The sequence below is a fragment of the Nerophis ophidion genome, linkage group LG22 (genome assembly GCF_033978795.1).
Source record: "Nerophis ophidion isolate RoL-2023_Sa linkage group LG22, RoL_Noph_v1.0, whole genome shotgun sequence".
NCBI lineage: Eukaryota > Metazoa > Chordata > Actinopteri > Syngnathiformes > Syngnathidae > Nerophis > Nerophis ophidion.
The window spans coordinates 4,412,819-4,434,689 of NC_084632.1; the positions used below are offsets into that span (position 1 = coordinate 4,412,819).

The window sequence follows — 21,871 nt, forward strand, 5'->3', positions numbered from 1 at the left end:
ACATGCTGGAACAAGTAGAAAACTCAGACTATTTGACATGCAAATGAAAACAAAACCAGTGATATTTCTCCAAATGAACTACCAGGTGAGGTTGAGTGCGTTCCTATTTCGAGCTATCACACTCTGTCATCAATACTATCATTTTTTTCAAAATCACTCAAAGTGATGAAAGTTCTTGTGATTTGACCATAAAGTAAATCAAAGCATGTATTCTGTTGACCACATAAACACTCTAATTAGTGCAAAAAAGACTGGCTTTAACAGATGTGGCTGTAAGCAACCACCTACTAACCTATGGCTGGGCGATAAAGCGATATCACTACATATCACAATGGAGGTGTAATCTATATTAATGTAAAATATGTTCAATAAAACTTATATTTTTGGTTTTCTTCTTGGTGGGAAGAAAGCAGAAGTATGGAAGCAAGGTTGGTTGCGTGAACAAAAAAACTCACTCTCTGGTGATCGCTGATCAGTGGGCGTGACATGCTAGCAGCCAATCAGGTGTAAGTATCAACTATCAGGATTGGTTGATTCTTTGCATGGAGTGAAAAGAACGAGTCTAGATGATGAAATTGTGTTTAAAAGGAAAAGTCTTATGGACAGTTTGGCACTATTTTGGGATTTTTTCAAAGGGACCGTAGTCAGACCAATGTAGTCCGTACATGATGCAAGGCAAGAGCGCTAAAACCGCACCACCTTAGCCGCGCTCACCCTTTAGAGCACAGCTGTAACTTCCTGACTGTAAACCTGAAGAAAATAGTTCTCAGGTTTCTTTCTGTTTACATTTTCTTACTATTTTCTTACACTGGATCAAGCATTTCTTACATATTCCTTATTTTAGGCTCTTATTGTTAATTGTTTATTGTGATTTGACTGTTTTGTTTACATTGTAAACAAAATACTCAAATTAAACAACATTTACAATTAAACAAAATTGTTTACAGGGACGGCGTGGCGCCGGGGGGAGTGGCCATGCGCAACCCGAGGGTCCCTGGTTCAATCCCCACCTAGTACCAACCTCGTCACGTCCATTGTGTCCTGAGCAAGACACTTCACCCTTGCTCCTGATGGGCGCTGGTTAGCTGCCTTGCATGGCAGCTCCCTCCATCAGTGTGTGAATGTGTGTGTAAATGGGTGAATGTGGAAGTAGTGTCAAAGCGCTTTGAGTACCTTGAAGGTAGAAAAGCGCTATACAAGTAAACCCATTTATTTATTTATCGATGGAGGGTTTTCCATGCTTGTGTTGACATTTCCTTTCTGGCTCTATTGCTCAGGGATTATAAATAGTATAAGTTACATTACAAATATAAATGTTCACATTTCATTTATTTTTCTCCTGCTCCTTATTTTTGATAGGTCAAAAAAAAATAAAAAATCATGAATTATCGATATCAACCGATAAAAAAAACGCTTATATCGTGATACAATTTTCAGCCGTATCGCCCAGCCCTATACCATCCTCCTGTCATGTTTATGAGCTCCACTAGGTGGCAGTAGTTGGATTCAAAGTACTGTATCATAAGAAGTGTCACAATATAATGTAAATTGTTACCGGGATTTCAACAGAACACCAGAATGGATCGTGCAGGTGTGGATGGAGATTACACCTGTATCATTTGGGACTGCTAGCCGGTATCACCCTGCGGGGCGGAGAGAGGAAGGGGAGACGGAGACCACGCCACAGCAGCGGGAAGGCGGGTCGTAGCGGGGACTCTCAGGACGGATGGTGAGTCTTGCATCATCATAGCTGAGTGGTGGTGAGTACATATACAGTTCTGTGTGAGGATTGGACCCACTCAACAATCATCCCTGCAGGTTTTGGTGACAGTTTATGGTTCTGGTTGCGGAAATGTTGTGTAATCCTGCAGACATATTTAAAAAAAAAAAAAAAAAAAAAAAGCACGAATCACAAAAAGGGAGTGTAGTAAATCTGCAAGTGAATTTCAAGTTTACCATCCTCAGAAGCGACAGGTGAGTTGATCGGTGAACCTAAAGGTCCTGGTGTCCCCGGCCGTACACAGCAGGTCCCTCGTGCGTCTGGCCCGCCTCTCCTCCACCACAAACCTGCGGGAACGCTCACGAGCAGCCTGCTGCTCAGCACGCTTCTCCGCTCGCTTGCGGCTCAGCCACCTTCAAGTGCACGTGCAGTAGGTGCAACAAGTGTTAGTCACAATAGTGCAAGTGCACGTGCAGTAGGTGCAACAAGTGTTAGTCACAATAGTGCAAGTGCACGTACAGTAGGTGCAACAAGTGTTAGTCACAATAGTGCAAGTGCACGTACAGTAGGTGCAACAAGTGTTAGTCACAATAGTGCAAGTGCACGTACAGTAGGTGCAACAAGTGTTAGTCACAATAGTGCAAGTGGACGTACAGTAGGTGCAACAAGTGCTAGTCACAATAGTGCAAGTGCACGTACAGTAGGTGCAACAAGTGTTAGTCACAATAGTGCATGTGGACGTACAGTAGGTGCAACAAGTGTTAGTCACAATAGTGCAAGTGCACGTGCAGTAGGTGCAACAAGTGTTAGTCACAATAGTGCAAGTGCACGTACAGTAGGTGCAACAAGTGTTAGTCACAATAGTGCAAGTGCACGTACAGTAGGTGCAACAAGTGTTAGTCACAATAGTGCAAGTGCACGTACAGTAGGTGCAACAAGTGTTAGTCACAATAGTGCAAGTGGACGTACAGTAGGTGCAACAAGTGCTAGTCACAATAGTGCAAGTGCACGTACAGTAGGTGCAACAAGTGTTAGTCACAATAGTGCATGTGGACGTACAGTAGGTGCAACAAGTGTTAGTCACAATAGTGCAAGTGCACGTACAGTAGGTGCAACAAGTGTTAGTCACAATAGTGCAAGTGCACGTACAGTAGGTGCAACAAGTGTTAGTCACAATAGTGCAAGTGGACGTACAGTAGGTGCAACAAGTGTTAGTCACAATAGTGCAAGTGCACGTACAGTAGGGGCAACAAGTGTTAGTCACAATAGTGCAAGTGCACGTACAGTAGGTGCAACAAGTGTTAGTCACAATAGTGCAAGTGCACGTGCAGTAGGTGCAACAAGTGTTAGTCACAATAGTGCAAGTGCACGTGCAGTAGGTGCAACAAGTGTTAGTCACAATAGTGCAAGTGCACGTACAGTAGGTGCAACAAGTGTTAGTCACAATAGTGCAAGTGCACGTGCAGTAGATGCAACAAGTGTTAGTCACAATAGTGCAAGTGGACGTACAGTAGGTGCAACAAGTGTTAGTCACAATAGTGCAAGTGGACGTACAGTAGGTGCAACAAGTGCTAGTCACAATAGTGCAAGTGCACGTACAGTAGGTGCAACAAGTGTTAGTCACAATAGTGCAAGTGGACGTACAGTAGGTGCAACAAGTGTTAGTCGCAATAGTGCAAGTGCACGTACAGTAGGTGCAACAAGTGTTAGTCACAATGGTGCAAGTGCACGTACAGTAGGTGCAACAAGTGTTAGTCACAATAGTGCAAGTGGACGTACAGTAGGTGCAACAAGTGCTAGTCACAATAGTGCAAGTGCACGTACAGTAGGTGCAACAAGTGTTAGTCACAATAGTGCATGTGGACGTACAGTAGGTGCAACAAGTGTTAGTCACAATAGTGCAAGTGCACGTACAGTAGGTGCAACAAGTGTTAGTCACAATAGTGCAAGTGGACGTACAGTAGGTGCAAAAAGTGTTAGTCACAATAGTGCAAGTGCACGTACAGTAGGTGCAACAAGTGTTAGTCACAATAGTGCAAGTGCACGTACAGTAGGTGCAACAAGTGTTAGTCACAATAGTGCAAGTGCACGTACAGTAGGTGCAACAAGTGTTAGTCACAATAGTGCATGTGGACGTACAGTAGGTGCAACAAGTGTTAGTCACAATAGTGCAAGTGCACGTACAGTAGGTGCAACAAGTGTTAGTCACAATAGTGCAAGTGCACGTACAGTAGGTGCAACAAGTGTTAGTCACAATAGTGCAAGTGCACATACAGTAGGTGCAACAAGTGTTAGTCACAATAGTGCAAGTGCACGTACAGTAGGTGCAACAAGTGTTAGTCACAATAGTGCAAGTGCACGTACAGTAGGTGCAACAAGTGTTAGTCACAATAGTGCAAGTGCACGTACAGTAGGTGCAACAAGTGTTAGTCACAATAGTGCAAGTACACGTACAGTAGGTGCAACAAGTGTTAGTCACAATAGTGCAAGTGGACGTACAGTAGGTGCAACAAGTGCTAGTCACAATAGTGCAAGTGCACGTACAGTAGGTGCAACAAGTGTTAGTCACAATAGTGCATGTGGACGTACAGTAGGTGCAACAAGTGCTAGTCACAATAGTGCAAGTGCACGTACAGTAGGTGCAACAAGTGTTAGTCACAATAGTGCATGTGGACGTACAGTAGGTGCAACAAGTGTTAGTCACAATAGTGCAAGTGCACGTACAGTAGGTGCAACAAGTGTTAGTCACAATAGTGCAAGTGGACGTACAGTAGGTGCAAAAAGTGTTAGTCACAATAGTGCAAGTGCACGTACAGTAGGTGCAACAAGTGTTAGTCACAATAGTGCAAGTGCACATACAGTAGGTGCAACAAGTGTTAGTCACAATAGTGCAAGTGCACGTACAGTAGGTGCAACAAGTGTTAGTCACAATAGTGCAAGTGCACGTACAGTAGGTGCAACAAGTGCTAGTCACAATAGTGCAAGTGGACGTACAGTAGGTGCAACAAGTGTTAGTCACAATAGTGCAAGTGCACGTACAGTAGGTGCAACAAGTGTTAGTTACAATAGTGCAAGTATCATTTAGTAAGGTGCTGATATTAATCAGTAAAGGTGCAAGTATTATTGAGAATAGGGGAATGTATTATTTAGTATAGGTACAAGTATCATTTAGTATAGGTGCACGTATTTAGTAATATTTAGTATAAGTACAAGAATTATTTACTATAGATGCAAGTATTATTTAGCATTGGTGCAAGTATTATTTACTATAAATGCATGTATTATTTAGTATGGGTAATAATATCATTTAGTATAGGTGCACGTATTTAGTAATATTTAGTATAGGTACAAGTATTATTTACTATAAATGCACATATTATTTAGTATAAATGCACGTATTATTTAGTATAATCTAGTATAGGTGCACATATTATTTAGTATCATTTAGTATTTAGTATAGGTGCAAGTATTATTTAGTATAGGTGCACGTAATTTTTAGTATAGGTGCAAGTATTATTTAGTATAGGTGCACGTATTATTAGTGTTTAGTATAGCTGCAATTATTATTTAGGATAGGTGCACGTATTATTTAGTAGTATTGAGTACAGGTGCAAGTATAATTTAGTATAGATGCAAGTATTATTTAGTATAGGTGCAAGTATTTTTTAGTATAGGTGCAAGTATTTTTAGTATAGGTGCAAGTATTATTTAGTATAGGTGCACGTATTATTTATTATTGTTTAGTACAGCTGCAAGTATTATTTAGGATAGGTGCACGTATTATTTAGTAGTATTGAGTACAGGTGCAAGTAAAATTTAGTATAGATGCAAGTATTATTTAGTATAGGTGCAAGTATTATTTAGTATAGGTGCAAGTATTTTTTAGTATAGGTGCATGTATTATTTAGTATAGGTGCATGTATTATTTAGTATAGGTGCATGTATTATTTAGTAGTATTGAGTACAGGTGCAAGTATAATTTAGTATAGATGCAAGTATTATTTAGTATAGGTGCAAGTATTTTTTAGTATAGGTGCATGTAATATTTAGTATAGGTGCATGTATTATTTAGTATAGGTGAAAGTATTTAGTATAGGTGCATGTATTATTTAGTATGGATGCAAGTATTATTATACAATCAAGTATTACTTAGTATAGATGCAAGCATTATTTAGTATTATTTAGTTTAGTATTATTTCATATAGATGCAAGTATTATTTAGTATTATTTAGTATAGGTACAAGTATGATTTAATATAGATGCAAGTATTATTTCATATAGATGCAAGTATTACAAACCCCGTTTCCATATGAGTTGGGAAATTGTGTTAGATGTAAATATAAACAGAATACAATGATTTGCAAATCCTTTTCAACCCATATTCAGTTGAATGCACTACAAAGACAACATATTTGATGTTCAAACTCAAACTTTTTTTTGGGGGCAAATAATAATTAACTTAGAATTTCAAGGCCGCAATACGTGCCAAAGTAGTTGGGAAAGGGCATGTTCACCACTGTGTTACATCACCTTTTCGTTTAACAACACTCAATAAACGTTTGGGAACTGAGGAAACTAATTGTTGAAGCTTTGAAAGTGGAATTCTTTACTATTCTTGCTTGATGTACAGCTTAAGTTGTTCAACAGTCCGGGGTCTTGTTGTCATATTTTATGCGTCCTTATGCGCCACACATTTTTGATGGGAGACATGTCTGGACTGCAGGCGGGCCAGGAAAGTACCCGCACTCTTTTACTACAAAGCCACACTGTTGTAACATGTGGTTTGGCATTGTTATGCTGAAATAAGCAGGGGTGTCCATGATAACGTTGCTTGGATGACAACATGTGTTGCTCCAAAACCTGTATGGACCATTCAGCATTAATGGTGCCTTCACAGATGTGTAAGTTACCCACTAATTCACCCCCATACCATCACAGATGCTGGCTTTTCAACTTTGCGCCTATTACAATCCGGATGTTTTTTTGAGGACACCACGTCCACAGTTTTCAGAATTAATTTGAAATGTGGACTCATCAGACCATAGAACACTTTTCCACTTTGCATCAGTCCATCTTAGATGAGCTCGGGCCCAGCCAAGCCGGCGGCGTTCCTGGGTGTTGTTGATAAATGGCTTTCGCTTTGCATAGTAGAGTTTTAACTTGCACTTACAGATGAAGCTACCAACTGTAGTTACTGACAGTGGTTTTATGAAGCGTTCCTGAGCCCATGTGGTGATATCCTTTACACACTGATGTTGGTTTTTGACGCATTACCGCCTGAGGGGTCAAAGGTCCGTAATATCATCGCTTACGTGCAGTGATTTCTCCAGATTCTCTGAACCTTTTGATGATTTTACGGACCGTAGATGGTAAAATCCCTAAATTCCTTGCAATAGCTGGTTGAGAAATGTTGTTCTAAAACTGTTCGACAATTTGTTTACAAAGTGGTGACCCTCACCCCATCCTTGTTTGTGAATTACTTAGCATTTCATGGAAGCTGCTTTTATACCCAATCATGGCACCCACCTGTTCCCAATTAGCCTGCACACCTGTGGGATGTTCCAAATAAGTGTTTGATGAGCATTCCTCAACTTTATCAGTATTTATTGCCACCTTTCCCAACTTCTTTGTCACGTGTTGCTGGCATCAAATTCTAAAGTTAATGATTATTTGCACAAAAAAAATGTTTATCAGTTTGAACATCAAATATGTTGTCTTTGTAGCATATTCAACTGAATATGGGTTGAAAAGGATTTGCAAATCATTGTATTCTGTTTATATTTACATCTAACACAATTTCCCAACTCATATGGAAACGGGGTTTGTATTTAGTATTATTTAGTATAGGTACAAGTATGATTGTAGGAATCCTGACACGGTGTAGATCAGGGGTGTCAAACTCATTTTTAGTGAGGGCCACGTCACAGTTATGGCTGCCGTAAGAGGGCCGCTTGTAACTGTGAAGAATAATAATATTTCCAGGCTTTTGCTGGCCACTCGAAATGATTTGGTGGGTCTCATTAAATGTTTGGGAGGTTTATGTTAAATAATGTAGCAGGCCACTTGAAATGATTTGGTGGATCTCATTAAATGATTTGGAGGTCTACAGTATGTTAAATGATGTAGCAGGCTACTTGAAATGATTTGGTGGGCCTCATTAAATTATTTGGAGGTCTACAGTATGTTAAATGATGTAATAGGCCACTTGAAATGAAATGGTGGGACTCGTTAAATGATTTGGAGGTCTACAGTATGTTAAATAATGTAGCAGGCCACTTGAAATGATTTGGTGGATCTCATTAAATGATTTAGGGGTCTACAGTATGTTAAATGATGTAGCAGGCCACTTGAAATGATTTGGTGGGCCTCATTAAATGATTTGGAGGTCTACAGTATGTTAAATGATGTAGCAGGCCACTTGAAATGATTTGGTGGGCCTCATTAAATGATTTGGAGGTCTACAGTATGTTAAATGATGTAACAGGCCACTTGAAATGAAATGGTGGGCCTCGTTAAATGATTTGGAGGTCTACAGTATGTTAAATGATGTAACAGGCCACTTGAAATGAAATGATGGGCCTCGTTAAATGATTTGGAGGTCTACAGTATGTTAAATGATGTAACAGGCCACTTGAAATGAAATGATGGGCCTCGTTAAATGATTTAGAGGTCTACAGTATGTTAAATGATGTAACAGGCCACGTGAAATGAAATGGTGGGCCTCGTTAAATGATTTGGAGGTCTACAGTATGTTAAATGATGTAGCAGGCCACATGGAAAGATTTGGTGGGTCTCATTAAATGATTTAGCAGGCTACATGGAAAGATTTGGTGGGTCTCATTAAATGATTTAGCAGGCCACATGGAAAGATTTGGTGGGTCTCATTAAATGATTTGGAGGGCTATTTTAAATGGTTTGGGGGACACTAATATGGCTGGCCACTATAAATGTTGTAGAGGGTCCACTTCAGTGATTTAGCAGGTGACTTTAAATGATTTGGAGGGCTATTTAATGATTTTTCAGGCAACACGAGATGATTTAGAGGGCCATTTTAAATGATTTGGTGGGTCACTGTAGTAATTTGGGTTTGTCCACATTGGCTTATTTATTGGGCCAATTTAATGATTAAGCAGGTCACCTCAATGATTTGGCTGGCCATGTTAAATTACTTAGAGAACTACTTATATGAGTTGTTAATGATTCAGAAAGCTTTCCAAATGAATTGGAGGTCTAATTTAATGTTTTGGTTTGCCAAGTTAAATGATTTGGAAGGCTACTCTCTGATTGGAGAGCCAACTTAAATAAACTGGTGGGCCACTTTAAATGATTTGGTGAGCCATATTTGGCCCCCGGGCCTTGAGTGTGAGACGTGTGTCATGGATGAAGGGAGGTGTGCTCACAGTTTGAAGGCACGTTCACACTCCTCACGAGTGCGTAGAAGGTAGCTGCTGTCCTCCTCCAACCTCCTGAACTGTAGCAGCTGCTTCTCTCTCTGCTGCTGCTCCTCTTTCCTCGCCAACCACGCCTTGAACGCCTCCTCTGGCTCGCTGGACTCCCTCTGCAGCAACACACAGCCAGGCCACTATAAAGTGTCAGACAATCTGCTGTTTGGGCCAATATAAAGTGTCATACATTCTGCTGTTTGGGCTACTAGAAAGTGTTATACAATGTGCTGTTTGGGCCACTATAAAGTGTCATACAATCTGCTGTTTGGGCTACTATAAAGTGTCATAAAATCTCCTGTTTGGGCCACTATAAAGTGCCATACAATCTGCTGTTTGGGCCATTATAAAGTGCCATACAATCTGCTGTTTGGGCCAATATAAAGTGTCATACATTCTGCTCCTTGGGCCAATATAAAGTGTCATACATTCTGCTGTTTGGGCTACTATAAAGTGTTATACAATCTGCTTTTTGGGCAAATATAAAGTGTCATAAAATCTGCTGTTTGGGCCACTATAAAGTGCGATACAATCTGCTGTTTGGTCCACTATAAAGTGCCATACAATCTGCTGTTTGGGCCAATATGAAGTGTTATAAATTCTGCTGTTTGGGCCACTATAAAGTGTGATACATTCTGCTGTTTGGGCCACAATATGAAGTGCCATACAATCTGCTGTTTGGGACACAATATAAAGTGCCATACAATCTGCCGTTTGGGCCAATATGAAGTGTCTTAAATTCTGCTGTTTGGGCCAATTTAAAGTGTCATACATTCTGCGGTTTGGGCCACTATTAAGTGCTATACAATCTGCTGTGTGGGCCACTATAAAGTGTCATACATTGTACTCTTTGGGCCACGATAAAGTGTTATACAATCTGCTGTGTGGGCTACTATAAAGTGTTATACAATCTGCTGTTTGGGCCATTATAAAGTGCCATACATCCTGCGGTTTGGGCCACTATAAAGTGTCAGACAATCTGCTGTGTGGTCAACTATAAAGTGTCATACAATCTGCTGTGTGTGGGCCAATATAAAGTGTCATACATTCTACTCTTTGGGCCACAATAAAGTATTATACAATCTGCTGTTTGGGCCAATATAAAGTGCCATACATTCTGCTGTTTGGGCCACTATAAAGTGCCATACATTCTGATGTTTGGGCCACTATAGAGTGTCAGACAATCTGCTGTGTAGTCGACTATAAATTGTTATACAATCTGCTGTTTGGGCCATTATAAAGTATTATACAATCTGCTGTTTGTAATATCTGTCCACGGCGCTAAGCCTTCTGGGTAATGTAGTATGCAAGCATTGACATGTATTTATCCCGGGTTAGGAACATATTTTCATTTGCAATGCTGACCGAGCAAAGAGGCAGCATGTTAGAGATGTTGAAGTGTGATGATCACCTCTCATCATCTCTTTTACCAATGGAAAATAAGCGCTATTGACAGTTCACAGATCTTCTGAGCATGAATGAATTTTTAAGATGGACAAGACTTTTCATGTGCAACATTTCCCCGGAGAGCAGAGCAGGCAGTGTTGGTGTGCAGGTTTGGTGTGGTCATACCTTAGATGTCATCCTCTCCATCTCCTGGGCTCTGTGGATTCTCCTCTCTTGTTGAAGCTGCTCTCGCTTCCTCAGGAGCCAGGCCTTGAAAGCCAGCTCGTTCTCCCGCCTCTTCTGCTCCTCTTCCTCCATCCTCTTCTGCTCGGCCTAAATGTTTCATCAAAAACCCTTCATCTCAGATCACCTTCAATTTTGAGTCTGAGGTGTATACCCGCAGAATTAGATAAGAATATTAGCATGTTAATAGCTAGCATTTGTCAAGCACTAAAACATAACTGAGGTTTAGCTAAAAATGCTAACATGCGTGCTAACGTTAGCATGCTAACAGTTATCCATCCATCCATTTTCTAACGCTTGTCCCCTTCGGGGTCGTGAGTAGAGGTGCTGGAGCCTATCTCAGCTGCATTTGGACGGAAGGTGGGGTACACCCTGGACAAGTTGCCACCTCATCCTATCATGCCAACAGTTAGTATAAGTCAAGTAGAAAAATATGAGGTTAAGGTGTACACCTGCAAAATTACAAAAAAATATTAGCATGCTAACTGCTAGCATGCATCAAGTACCAAAATATGTGTCAAAAAAAGTAGCTAATAATGCTAGAATGTGAGCTAACTGTTAGCATGCATCAATTGCCAAAATATGAGTCTAAGGTGTATACAGCACCATCAAAATTAACTTAAAATAGTAGCAGGCTAACAGTTAGCATGCATGAAGTGCCAAAATATGAGTCTGTGGTGTATGTAAAAAAAAAAAAAGTAGCCAATAATACTAGAATGTGTGCTAACAGTTAGCATGCGTCAAGTACCAAAATCTGAGTCTATGGTGTATACGGCACTGTCACGCCAAATTTCTTCCCCCCATTTACTTCCAGGGTCACGTTTCCTCTTACGTCATTCAATTGCTTGTGTTTGTAAATTGTTTTTTTAAATGTCTTTATATTTTTTATAATATAGCGTTAACAAAACGTCTGTATTAATCGGACAAATTAACTTCTGGAATAATTTGTAGTGTGCTACTATTTTAAACTAATTTTGTTGGTAAGTGTTAGCATGCATCAAGTACAAAATCTGAGTCTAAGGTGTAAACAGTACCATCAAAATTAACAACAGTTTTTCACATGCTAACAGTTAGCCTGTTTCAAGTACAGAAATATATGAGGGAGTATACCAGTGTAATGTATTAGAAATGCTACCATGCTAACAGTTAGCATGTGTCAAGTACCAAAATATTCATCCATCCATTTCCCACCGCCACTTGTCCCTTTTGGGGTCGCTGAGGGTTGCTGGAAGCTATCTCAACTGCATCCGGGCGGAAGGCGGTGTACACCCTGGACAAGTCGCTATCTCAGGGGTAGGGAACCTATGGCTGTAGAGCCAGATGTGGCTCTTTTGATGACTGCATCTGGCTCTCAGATAAATCTTAGCTGACATTGCTTAACGCGATAGTTATGAATAATTTCGCTGGTAATCACAGTGCTAAAAATAATGTGCAAAATACAAAAAATTCTCATGCATTTAAATCCATCCATCCGTTTTCTACCGCACCTGTTCAAGAAGTCGCATTAATGGTAAGAAGTATTTTATATCACAATGGTGGGGTGGGGGGGGGTTGCAGCTTGCTGCGAGGTCGTTCCCCCAGGAAGGCAGACGAACTACTCGGGACATGGCATTTAGGTAAAACCATGATTTAATTTTAACTAAAAAAATATACAAACAAAAATCGCTTACAGCAGAGGCACAACTTGGGCTAAAAAACAAAGCTAACGCCTAAACAGACTAAGAACATAAATCAAACAAAAATTACTTGGCATGGCATGAAGCACAAAACTATGGCAAGGCATGAAACAAGTCAGCACAGGGCGACTGACTGGCAAAGACGAGCTTGAATACTGCCTCTGATTAGTGCTCGGGAAGCAGGTGAGTGGGCATTATGTCCACCAGAGACAGGTGGACAAAATGAGTAACCAAGGAAACCAGACAAGGGAGTGGAAAAAAACAGGAACTTAAAGAGTCCAAAGGACAAACAGCACATGGCCAAAAAAAAACATGATCAACAGACATGACATTTTATTTTTTATTGGTTAGCTATCGGTTCACAGCCGAGTGTGAAGCGACCGGAATGAGAATCAGCACCTCCAAGTCCGAGTCCATGGTTCTCGCCCGGAAAAGGATGGAATGCCATCTCCGGGTTGGGGAGGAGACCCTGCCCCAAGTGGAGGAGTTCAAGTACCTAGGAGTCTTGTTCACGAGTGAGGGAAGAGTGGATCGTGAGATCGACAGGCGGATCGGTGCGGCGTCTTCAGTAATGCGGACGTTATACCGATCCGTTGTGGTAAAGAAGGAGCTGAGCCGGAAGGCAAAGCTCTCAATTTACCGGTCGATCTACGTTCCCATTCTCACCTATGGTCATGAGCTTTGGGTCATGACCGAAAGGATAAGATCACGGGTACAAGCGGCCCAAATGAGTTTCCTCCGCCGTGTGGCGGGTCTCTCCCTTAGAGATAGGGTGAGAAGCTCTGCCATCCGGGAGGAACTCAAAGTAAAGCCGCTGCTCCTCCACATGGAGAGGAGCCAGATGAGGTGGTTCGGGCATCTGGTCAGGATGCCACCCGAACGCCTCCCTCGGGAGGTGTTTAGGGCACGTCCAACCGGTAGGAGGCCACGGGGAAGACCCAGGACACGCTGGGAAGACTATATCTCCCGGCTGGCCTGGGAACGCCTCGGGATCCCCCGGGAAGAGCTAGACGAAGAGGCTGGGGAGAGGGAAGTCTGGGTTTCCCTGCTTAGGTTGTTGCCCCCGCGACCCGACCTCGGATAGGCGGAGGATGATGGATGGATGGATGGATGATGGTTAGCTTCAGAATAACAATTTTATTAAAAAGAATAAGAGACTTATTGTACTCTAAAAATGTTGGTCTTACTAAAAAAATGCACACATTTAGTTGTATTCAGTGTTAAAAAATATGATATGGCTCTCACGGAAATACATTTTGAAATATTTGGCTTTCATGGCTCTCTCAGCCAAAAAGGTTCCCGACCCCTGCGCTACCTCATCACAGGGCGTACTAAAATATAAACCTGCTAACTGAGCACATCTCTGTTGTGTGGTGCAATGTTTACATCTGATTTGATGTGAAATTCATGGTGATGTGTGGACAGTAAAAAATGGCCAGATTGCATAAGTGGAAATGTGTGAGTGGGATGCTCAAGTTCTTCTCACCTCTCTGGCCAGCCTCTCCTTCCTCTCCTGGACTTTGAGCAGCAGCTCCTTCTGCTGGGCAGACAGCTTGAAGGTGGCCTGGCAGGGCGTCCCGCTGGCCGACTGCACCCGGCGCCCGCCGCCTCTGGCGGGGCCGCCTCTCTGGCCGTGGCCGGCGGAGCTGGGCCGGCCCTTGGGGTGCCTGGGGGCCCGCGGCGTGTTGTCCACTTTGCAGAAGGGAGAAGAAGAGCCGGCGGGGGAGTGAGGTGAGGAGCTGCTCCCGTTGTGTACGATAGGTGGGAGGAGAACTTGATGTTCCACCTCTTTGAGGCTGACCAGATCAAACCTGCCGTCCTTCTCCACCAGGACACGTCCCTCCTTGGCCGCCTCCTCCAGCCGGAGCTCCGAGAGCTTCCTTGACACCTCCGTCTCACGTCCGTTCACAAACTGCGACGGAGGCACCTCCAAGGTCACCAGCGTCTCCTTGAACTGCAGCCGCCGCCTCCGACTCAAGTCCGGAGCTTCCTGGTCCTTCAGCTCCCGATTGGCTCGCTGGATCTTCTCCTGGATGTACTTCTTCTCCTCCTCGGTCTGAGCCTCCACGCCCAAAGGTGAGGACTTTGCAGGACTGTCTCTGTCCGAGTCATAGTCCAGAGGTTCCATAGGTGAGGGCCACCTGTCTTCATCCTCCTCCTCTTCTCCTGGTTTCTTCTTCTTCTCCTCCTCCTCTGCCAGCTCCTTGTCCATGTCCGCCTCAAAGTCCTCATGGTCCAGACCCTAATTTGTGAAAATGTGCTTCCATAACATACAAACCCCGTTTCCATAAGAGTTGGGAAATTGTGTTAGATGTAAATATAAACGGAATACAAAGATTTGCAAATCATTTTCAACCCATATTCAGTTGAATGCACTACAAAGACAACATATTTGATGTTCAAACTCATAAACTTTATATATTTTTTGCAAATAATTAACTGAGAATTTCATGGCTGCAACACGTGCCAAAGTAGTTGGGAAAGGGCATGTTCACCACTGTGTTACATCACCTTTTTTTTTTAACAACACTCAATAAACGTTTGGGAACTGAGGAAACTAATTGTTGAAGCTCTGAAGGTGGAATTCTTTCCCATCCTTATTTTATGTAGAGCTTCAGTCGTTCAACAGTCCGGGGTCTCCGCTGTCTTATTTTACGCTTAATGATGCACCACACATTTTCCATGGGAGACAGGTCTGGACTGCAGGGGGGCCAGGAAAGTACCCGCACTCTTTTTTTATGAAGCCACGCTGTTGTAACACGTGCTGAATGTGGCTTGGCATTGTCTTGCTGAAATAAGCAGGGGCGTCCATGAAAAAGACGGTGCTTAGATGGCAGCATATGTTGTTCCAAAACCTGTATGTACCTTTCAGCATTAATGGTGCCTTCACAGATTTGTAAGTTACCCATGCCTTGGGCACTAATGCACCCCCATACCATCACAGATGCTGGCTTTTCAACTTTGCGTCGATAACAGTCTGGATGGTTCGCTTCCCCTTTGGTCCAGATGACACGATGTCGAATATTTCCAAAAACAATTTGAAATGTGGACTCGTCAGACCACTGAACACTTTTCCACTTTGCATAAGTCATTCTTAAATGATCTCGGGCTCAGAGAAGCCAGCGGCGTTTCTGGATGTTGTTGATAAATGGCTTTCGCTTTGCACAGTAGAGCTTTAACTTGCACTTACAGATGTAGCGACCAACTGTATTTCGTGACAGTGGTTTTCTGAAGTGTTCCTGAACCCATGTGGTGATATCCTTTAGAGATTGGTTTTTGATACAGTGCCCTCTGAGGGATGGAAGGTCACGGTCATTCTTCGTTGGTTTCCGGCCATGCCGCTTACGTGGAGTGATTTCTCCAGATTCTCTGAACCTTTTGATGATATTATGGAGCGTAGATGTTGAAATCCCTAAATTTCTTGCAATTGCACTTTGAGAAAGGTTGTCCTTAAACTGTTTGACTATTTGCTCACACAGTTGTGGACAAAGGGGTGTACCTCGCCCCATCCTTTCTTGTGAAAGACTGAGCACTTTTTGGGGAAGCTGTTTTTATACCCAATCATGGCACCCACCTGTTCCCAATTAGCCTGCACACCTGTGGGGTGTTCCAAATAAGTGTTTGATGAGCATTCCTCAACTTTATCAGTATATATTGCCACCTTTCCTAACTTCTTTGTCACGTGTTCCTGGCATCAAATTCTAAAGTTAATGATTATTTGCAAAAAAAAAAAAAAGTTTATGAGTTTGAACATCAAATATGTTGTCTTTGTAGCATATTCAACTGAATATGGGTTGAAAAGGATTTGCAAATCATTGTATTCTGTTTATATTTACATCTAACACAATTTCCCAGCTCATATGGAAACGGGGTTTGTACTAGAAATAATCTGTTCCAGTGTCAAACTGTGGCTATAGGCAGTGTTGCATGTGGATGTATACGGTTGGCGTGTTCCTGTATTGTATTTCCCACAATGCTTAGCAACATGTGTCACATGAATATTTCACAGCCGTGTAGAGTGAAAGTCTCTTACCTGCTCCTCACTCTGACTCTCCTCGCTGATCAGCCAGTCCAGATCCTTCTCAAAGTCCTCCTCGTACTCCTCCTGGGTCTTGGTGTGAACCACGTCACTCATGGTCTAACAGGACATGTCACACCCTCACTGTACTTTGTACTGGGCTCTTTTTCTTCTTTTTTCATTAGCAAGATCATTAGTGAAATGTTTCATTTTAGCAGCAATGTGTTCCATACAAATTAAATACATTAGTAAATATAAGAATACATTTAAAAAAAAGACACATTATAATAATTTCAATATATCATGCAGTATAATATACACTTGACAACTTAACATCATTTAAATCAGCTAGAACACTTTGTAATAACGTATTAAATGTGATTAATTAATATATTCCAAAATAATAATACCATCAATATATTGTCAATAAAGTAAAATACATGTATTTTAAACAAACTGGATTACTTAACATCATCTAAATCGGCTGGATCAATTTGTAAAAAGTTGTATTTAATGTATTTAATTAGATCAATTAATTTGATAAAATGTTACCAATTAAGTAACATAAATATATTTTAAACAAACTAGATAACTTAACATAATTCAAATCAGCTAGAAGACTTTGTAATAAGTTGTATTTTAATGTTATTACATTTGCTTAGTTAATATAATAGTGCATTCCAATATAATACTAATACCATCAATATGTTGTCAATGAAATAAAATAAGCGTATTTTAAACAAACTAAATTACTTAACGTAATTTAAATCAGCTCGCCCACTTTGTAGAAAGTTGTATTGAATTACATCAATGAATTTAATAAAATACTAATATATAAAATACATTAAATATATTTGAAACAAACTGAACAACTTAACATAGTTTTATTCAGCTACATCATTTTGTAAAATGTTTAATGTATTAAACAAAATACATTCATTGAAAAAATTACAGTGTGAAAATCCATTCATCCATTTTCTACCGCTTGTCCCTTTTGGGGTCGTGTGGGGCGCAGTTTGAAAATACAGAAAATAATTAATAAAATCGAAATATAATCAATAAAGTACATTTAAAAAACTAAATTACCTAACATAATTTTATTTTAAAGTATTAAATTAGATCAATTAATTTAATGTAATACAATAGAAATACTAATATCATAAAAGTTATCAAAGTTCATTACATTTTTAACCAAACTAGATAACGTGATTTTATTCAGCTAATGTAATAAATAAAAAACTAATTTGATAACTTACCATAATTTTATTCAGCTACACAATTTTGTAAAATGTTTTTAATGTATTTCACAAACTAAATTACTCAACATAATTTAAATCAGCCAGATCATTTTGCAAAAAGTTTTATTTTAATGTTATTACATTTGCTTAGTTAATATAATAGCGCATTCCAAAATAATACTAATACCATCAATACGTTGTCAATGAAATAAAATAAGCGTATTTTAAACAAACTAAATTACTTAACATAATTTAAATCAGCTCGCTCACTTTGTAGAAAGTTGTATTGAATTACATCAATGAATTTAATAAAATACTAATATATAAAATACATTAAATATATTTGAAACAAACTGAATAACTTAACATAGTTTTATTCAGCTACATCATTTTGTAAAATGTTTAATGTATTAAACAAAATACATTCATTGAAAAAATTACAGTGTGAAAATCCATCCATTTTCTACCGCTTGTCCCTTTTGGGGTCGCGTGGGGTGCAGTTTGAAAATACAGAAAATAATTAATAAAATCAAAATATAGTCAATAAAGTACATTTAAAAAACTAAATTACCTAACATAATTTAAATGAGCCAGATCCTTCTGTAAAATGTTTTATTTTAATGTATTAAATTAGATCAATTAATTTAATGCAATACAATATAAATACTAATATCATAAATGCTATCAAAGTTCATTACATTTTTAAACAAACTAGATAACATGATTTTATTCAGCTAATGTAATAAATAAAAAAATAATTAGATAAATTACCATAATTTTATTCAGCTACCAATTTTGTAAAATGTTTTTAATGTATTTCACAAATTAATTGAATAAAATACAGTTTAAAAAGACAAAAACATAATATAGAAATATAATCAATGAAGTACATTGAACAAACTACATTACTCAACATAATTTAAATCAGCCAGATCATTTTGCAAAAAGTTTTATTTTAATGAGATCAATCTATTTAATATAATTATACATTGACCATACTAATATTATCAATAAAGTGCGGTAAAAGTATTTTAAATAAACTAGATTACTCGACATATTTTTATTCAGCGAGATCATTTTGTTTGAATGTGTATGGAAAATAAATCAAGTACAGTTTAAAAGACAAATTAATCAAATCAAAATATCATCAATAAAGAAGGTTAAACAAACTAAATTACTTAACATATTTTTATTAAGCTGGATCATTTTGTGATTTTTTTTTATATGTATGAAATAAATTAAGTACAATTTAAACATACAAAACTAAAATATTATAAATAAAGTACATTAAACAAACTCGATTACATGACATATTATTCAGCTGGATCATTTTGTCAAATGTTTTAATGTAATAACTAATTGAATAAAGTACAGTTTATAAAGACAATAAATTTATATCAAAATATTGATAAAGTACATCAAATATAATTAAACAAATAAAAATAGATTACTTCACATTTCATTCAGCTGGATCATTTTGTAAAATACTTAAATTAAGTGAATAAAGTTTTGAAGAATAATATATATCAAAATATCAATAAAATATATTTCAAACAAACTGGATTACTTATGTTATTCAGCTAGATCAGTTTGTTAAATGTATTAAATTAAATAGATTCATTGAATAAAATACAGTTTAAGAAGTCAAGAAAATATTCAAATATAATATATTTCAAACAAACTATTTTACTTAACATTGTGTTATTCCGCTAGATCATTTTGTAAAATGTTTAATGTAAAAAATAAATAGATTAGGTGAATAAATTACCGTTTGAAAAGACAAAAAAATATTAAAATAGTATCGATAAAGTTCATTAAACAAACTAAATCCATCCATCCATAATTTTATCCAGCTAGATCATTTTTAAAAGGTTTTATTTTATTGTATTAAATCTATATATTGAATATAATGCAGCTGAGATAGGCTCCAGCACCCCCACACAACCCCAAAAGGTACAAGCGGTAGGAAATGGATGGATGGATAATTATATACAATTAAAATGACAAAAAACACAAACTTATGATATCAAGAAAGTACATTAAATACATAAGAAATAAACTAAGTTGCTCAACTGGTTAAAGTAGTAGTTTGATTATAACAATATTTTAATGATAAACATTTTTAAATCATTTTCATCACATAGTAAATGTTTTAGTATTGGCACCAATGTATTAAAATAAAATACATGATTTAATATAATGCTACATTTAACTGTATAGAATCAATAATAATATAATAAAATAGATGACATTTTAATCAAATGATTTAAAGTTAATTTAATACATGGTTTTATGTTTTTGATCATGTTTTCTCTTCTTTTTGGGAACTAACATTTAACATTTTTTGCAATATAGATATGCATATGTGTGCATATATATATATATATATATATATATATATATATATATATATATATATATATATATATATATATATATATAGCTTTAATTATTTGATTTATCTACTTTAACTGTGACACAGACCGTTTCAATGCATGTGTTAACATGGAGACTGTAACGTAGATGATTTCTTTTAAAAGTAACAAGATGAACCATCATTAAAAGTTCAACTGTGGGTCACAGGATGGTATTACGCAGAATAAAAACACATTCAATTCAATGTTTGTAAACTCACCGCCGGCTCCTCTTCGTGTCCTTGTGGAGGCGCAAAGGAAACATGCAAAGGTGTAGTTTTCCACCATGAAGTGTGACACTTACACACTGAGCCTGCCAGGCTGAGGAGAGACACCTGTGCACATAATCTCTGGCTGTCTGCAACACGGACAGAATTAACAGTGCCGTCGCCATAGAGACTGACAACATTTACAAACGCGCATGCGCGGCAGAAGCATTAGGCTCTCCACGGTGAACTCGAAACAAGAAAATACATAGAAAAGACAAATAAGGACATTAATTGTAATATTGCGAGTTAGCCCTTTGGAACCGTTAATGGGGTTTATAAAAATCATGAGCTGATACCACCGTATAAAAGGTCAATAGTATTAGAACGATTATTTAAAACAATAGCACAAATGACAGTATCATGGATTAATATAGTCAATCGTAATTTAGTAATAATTTATAAATTTTGTAATAATATAATAATCGGAATTTGTTAAACCTTTTTAACAGGGTTCCCCGTGGGAAATCGAGTACCCGTACGCAGTGTGAAAGGCATTGAGGGATTTGTAGTTTTCCATCAGCCACTTCAATGACCATTCGCTTCTAAAAGACTACATTTCCCAGGTCCTTGGCGTGGACCGCGTTTACTATCTGACCACGGGGGTTTGTTATGAGTTAGAAAAGTCCATCATCTCTGGTTGTGCTTTTATAACATTTTTAACACGAGTGTGTTAATTTGAAGGCGACTGAAAAGCTTTCAGCAGCACGTGGAACGCCTCTACTCGCTTGTAACTCCGCTAACAGTATTTTGCAGGCCCCCGTCTTCCTCCCTGAGCTTTCTGGGTAATGTAGTCAGATGTCGAGTACTAACGCTTTGTTTTGATAAGAATGTTGGGAATTGTAGTTTGTGGCAGTTATATCCATTTGTTCACTCCCTCGGATATAACTAAATTACCCGAAATGCATTTAGCATACGCGCGGAAATGCACTCACGACTGCTACCAGCAAGTTCAGTTCAGATAATGTTTGGCCAGTTAGTTCGCGCTGTTTTTTCGCAGTGTGAAAGGCATTGAGGGATTTGTAGTTTTCCATCAGCCACTTCTATGACCATTCACTTCAAAAAAGACTACATTTCCCAGCTCCTTGGCGTGGACCGTGTTTACAATCTGACCACGCGAGTTTGTTATGAGTTAGAATAGTCCATCATCCCTGGTTGTGCTTTAATAACATTTTTAACACGATGGTTAGCCAAAATGACGAACACGAGTGTGTTAATTTGAAGGCGACTGGACAAGCTTTCAGCAGCACATGGAACGCCTTTACTCGCTTGTAATTCCGCTAACAGTATTTTGCCGCCTCTTGTCTTCCTCCCTGAGCTTTCTGGGTAATGTAGTCAGATGTCGAGTACTAACGCTTTGTTTTTCTAAATAATGCTGGGATTTGTAGTTTGTGACAGTTATATCCCTTCGTTCACTCGCCCGGAAAGAACTACATTACCCGGCATGCATTTGGCATACTCGCGGAAA

At 38.9% G+C, this 21,871-nt stretch overlaps 2 protein-coding genes across 3 annotated transcripts in view; one reads left to right on the forward strand and one right to left on the reverse strand.

The window, feature by feature from the left end:
* Positions 1 to 1,225: 1,225 nt before the first annotated feature.
* ccdc181 (coiled-coil domain containing 181) lies at positions 1,226 to 20,670 on the reverse strand. Of its 2 annotated transcripts, XM_061883066.1 has the most exons (7): positions 20,359 to 20,670; positions 16,501 to 16,605; positions 13,954 to 14,709; positions 10,735 to 10,881; positions 9,121 to 9,278; positions 1,957 to 2,133; positions 1,226 to 1,865 (listed from the first exon to the last, which is right to left on the reverse strand). In XM_061883066.1, exons 2-6 carry the CDS (start codon positions 16,600 to 16,602, stop codon positions 1,962 to 1,964), a joined length of 1,335 nt encoding a protein of 444 aa, XP_061739050.1. In that variant the 5' UTR covers positions 16,603 to 16,605; positions 20,359 to 20,670; the 3' UTR covers positions 1,226 to 1,865; positions 1,957 to 1,961. The 2 variants fall into 2 exon arrangements, with proteins under 2 accessions (XP_061739050.1, XP_061739052.1); XM_061883068.1 differs by lacking the exon at positions 20,359 to 20,670 and having other exon boundaries at positions 13,954 to 14,727; positions 16,501 to 16,615.
* Positions 20,671 to 21,569: 899 nt separating this feature from the next.
* The window catches only part of cpox (coproporphyrinogen oxidase), a 13,827-nt gene continuing 13,525 nt past the window's right edge, over positions 21,570 to 21,871 (forward strand). The window contains exon 1 of the mRNA XM_061883069.1: positions 21,570 to 21,871. This exon is cut by the window's right edge and continues 634 nt beyond it. The gene's annotated coding sequence lies outside the window, so the exon portion shown is untranslated.

Coding starts and splice junctions, on each gene's coding strand:
- ccdc181 (XM_061883066.1), bottom strand. CDS start 16,602: ATGAGTGACGTGGTTCACACCAAGACCCAGGAGGAGTACGAGGAGGAC. Junction 9,279..10,734: donor TGGAGAGGATGACATCTAAG/GTATGACCACAC, acceptor GTGTTGCTGCAG/AGGGAGTCCAGCGAGCCAGA. Junction 2,134..9,120: donor TGTGAACGTGCCTTCAAACT/GTGAGCACACCT, acceptor GTGCACTTGAAG/GTGGCTGAGCCGCAAGCGAG.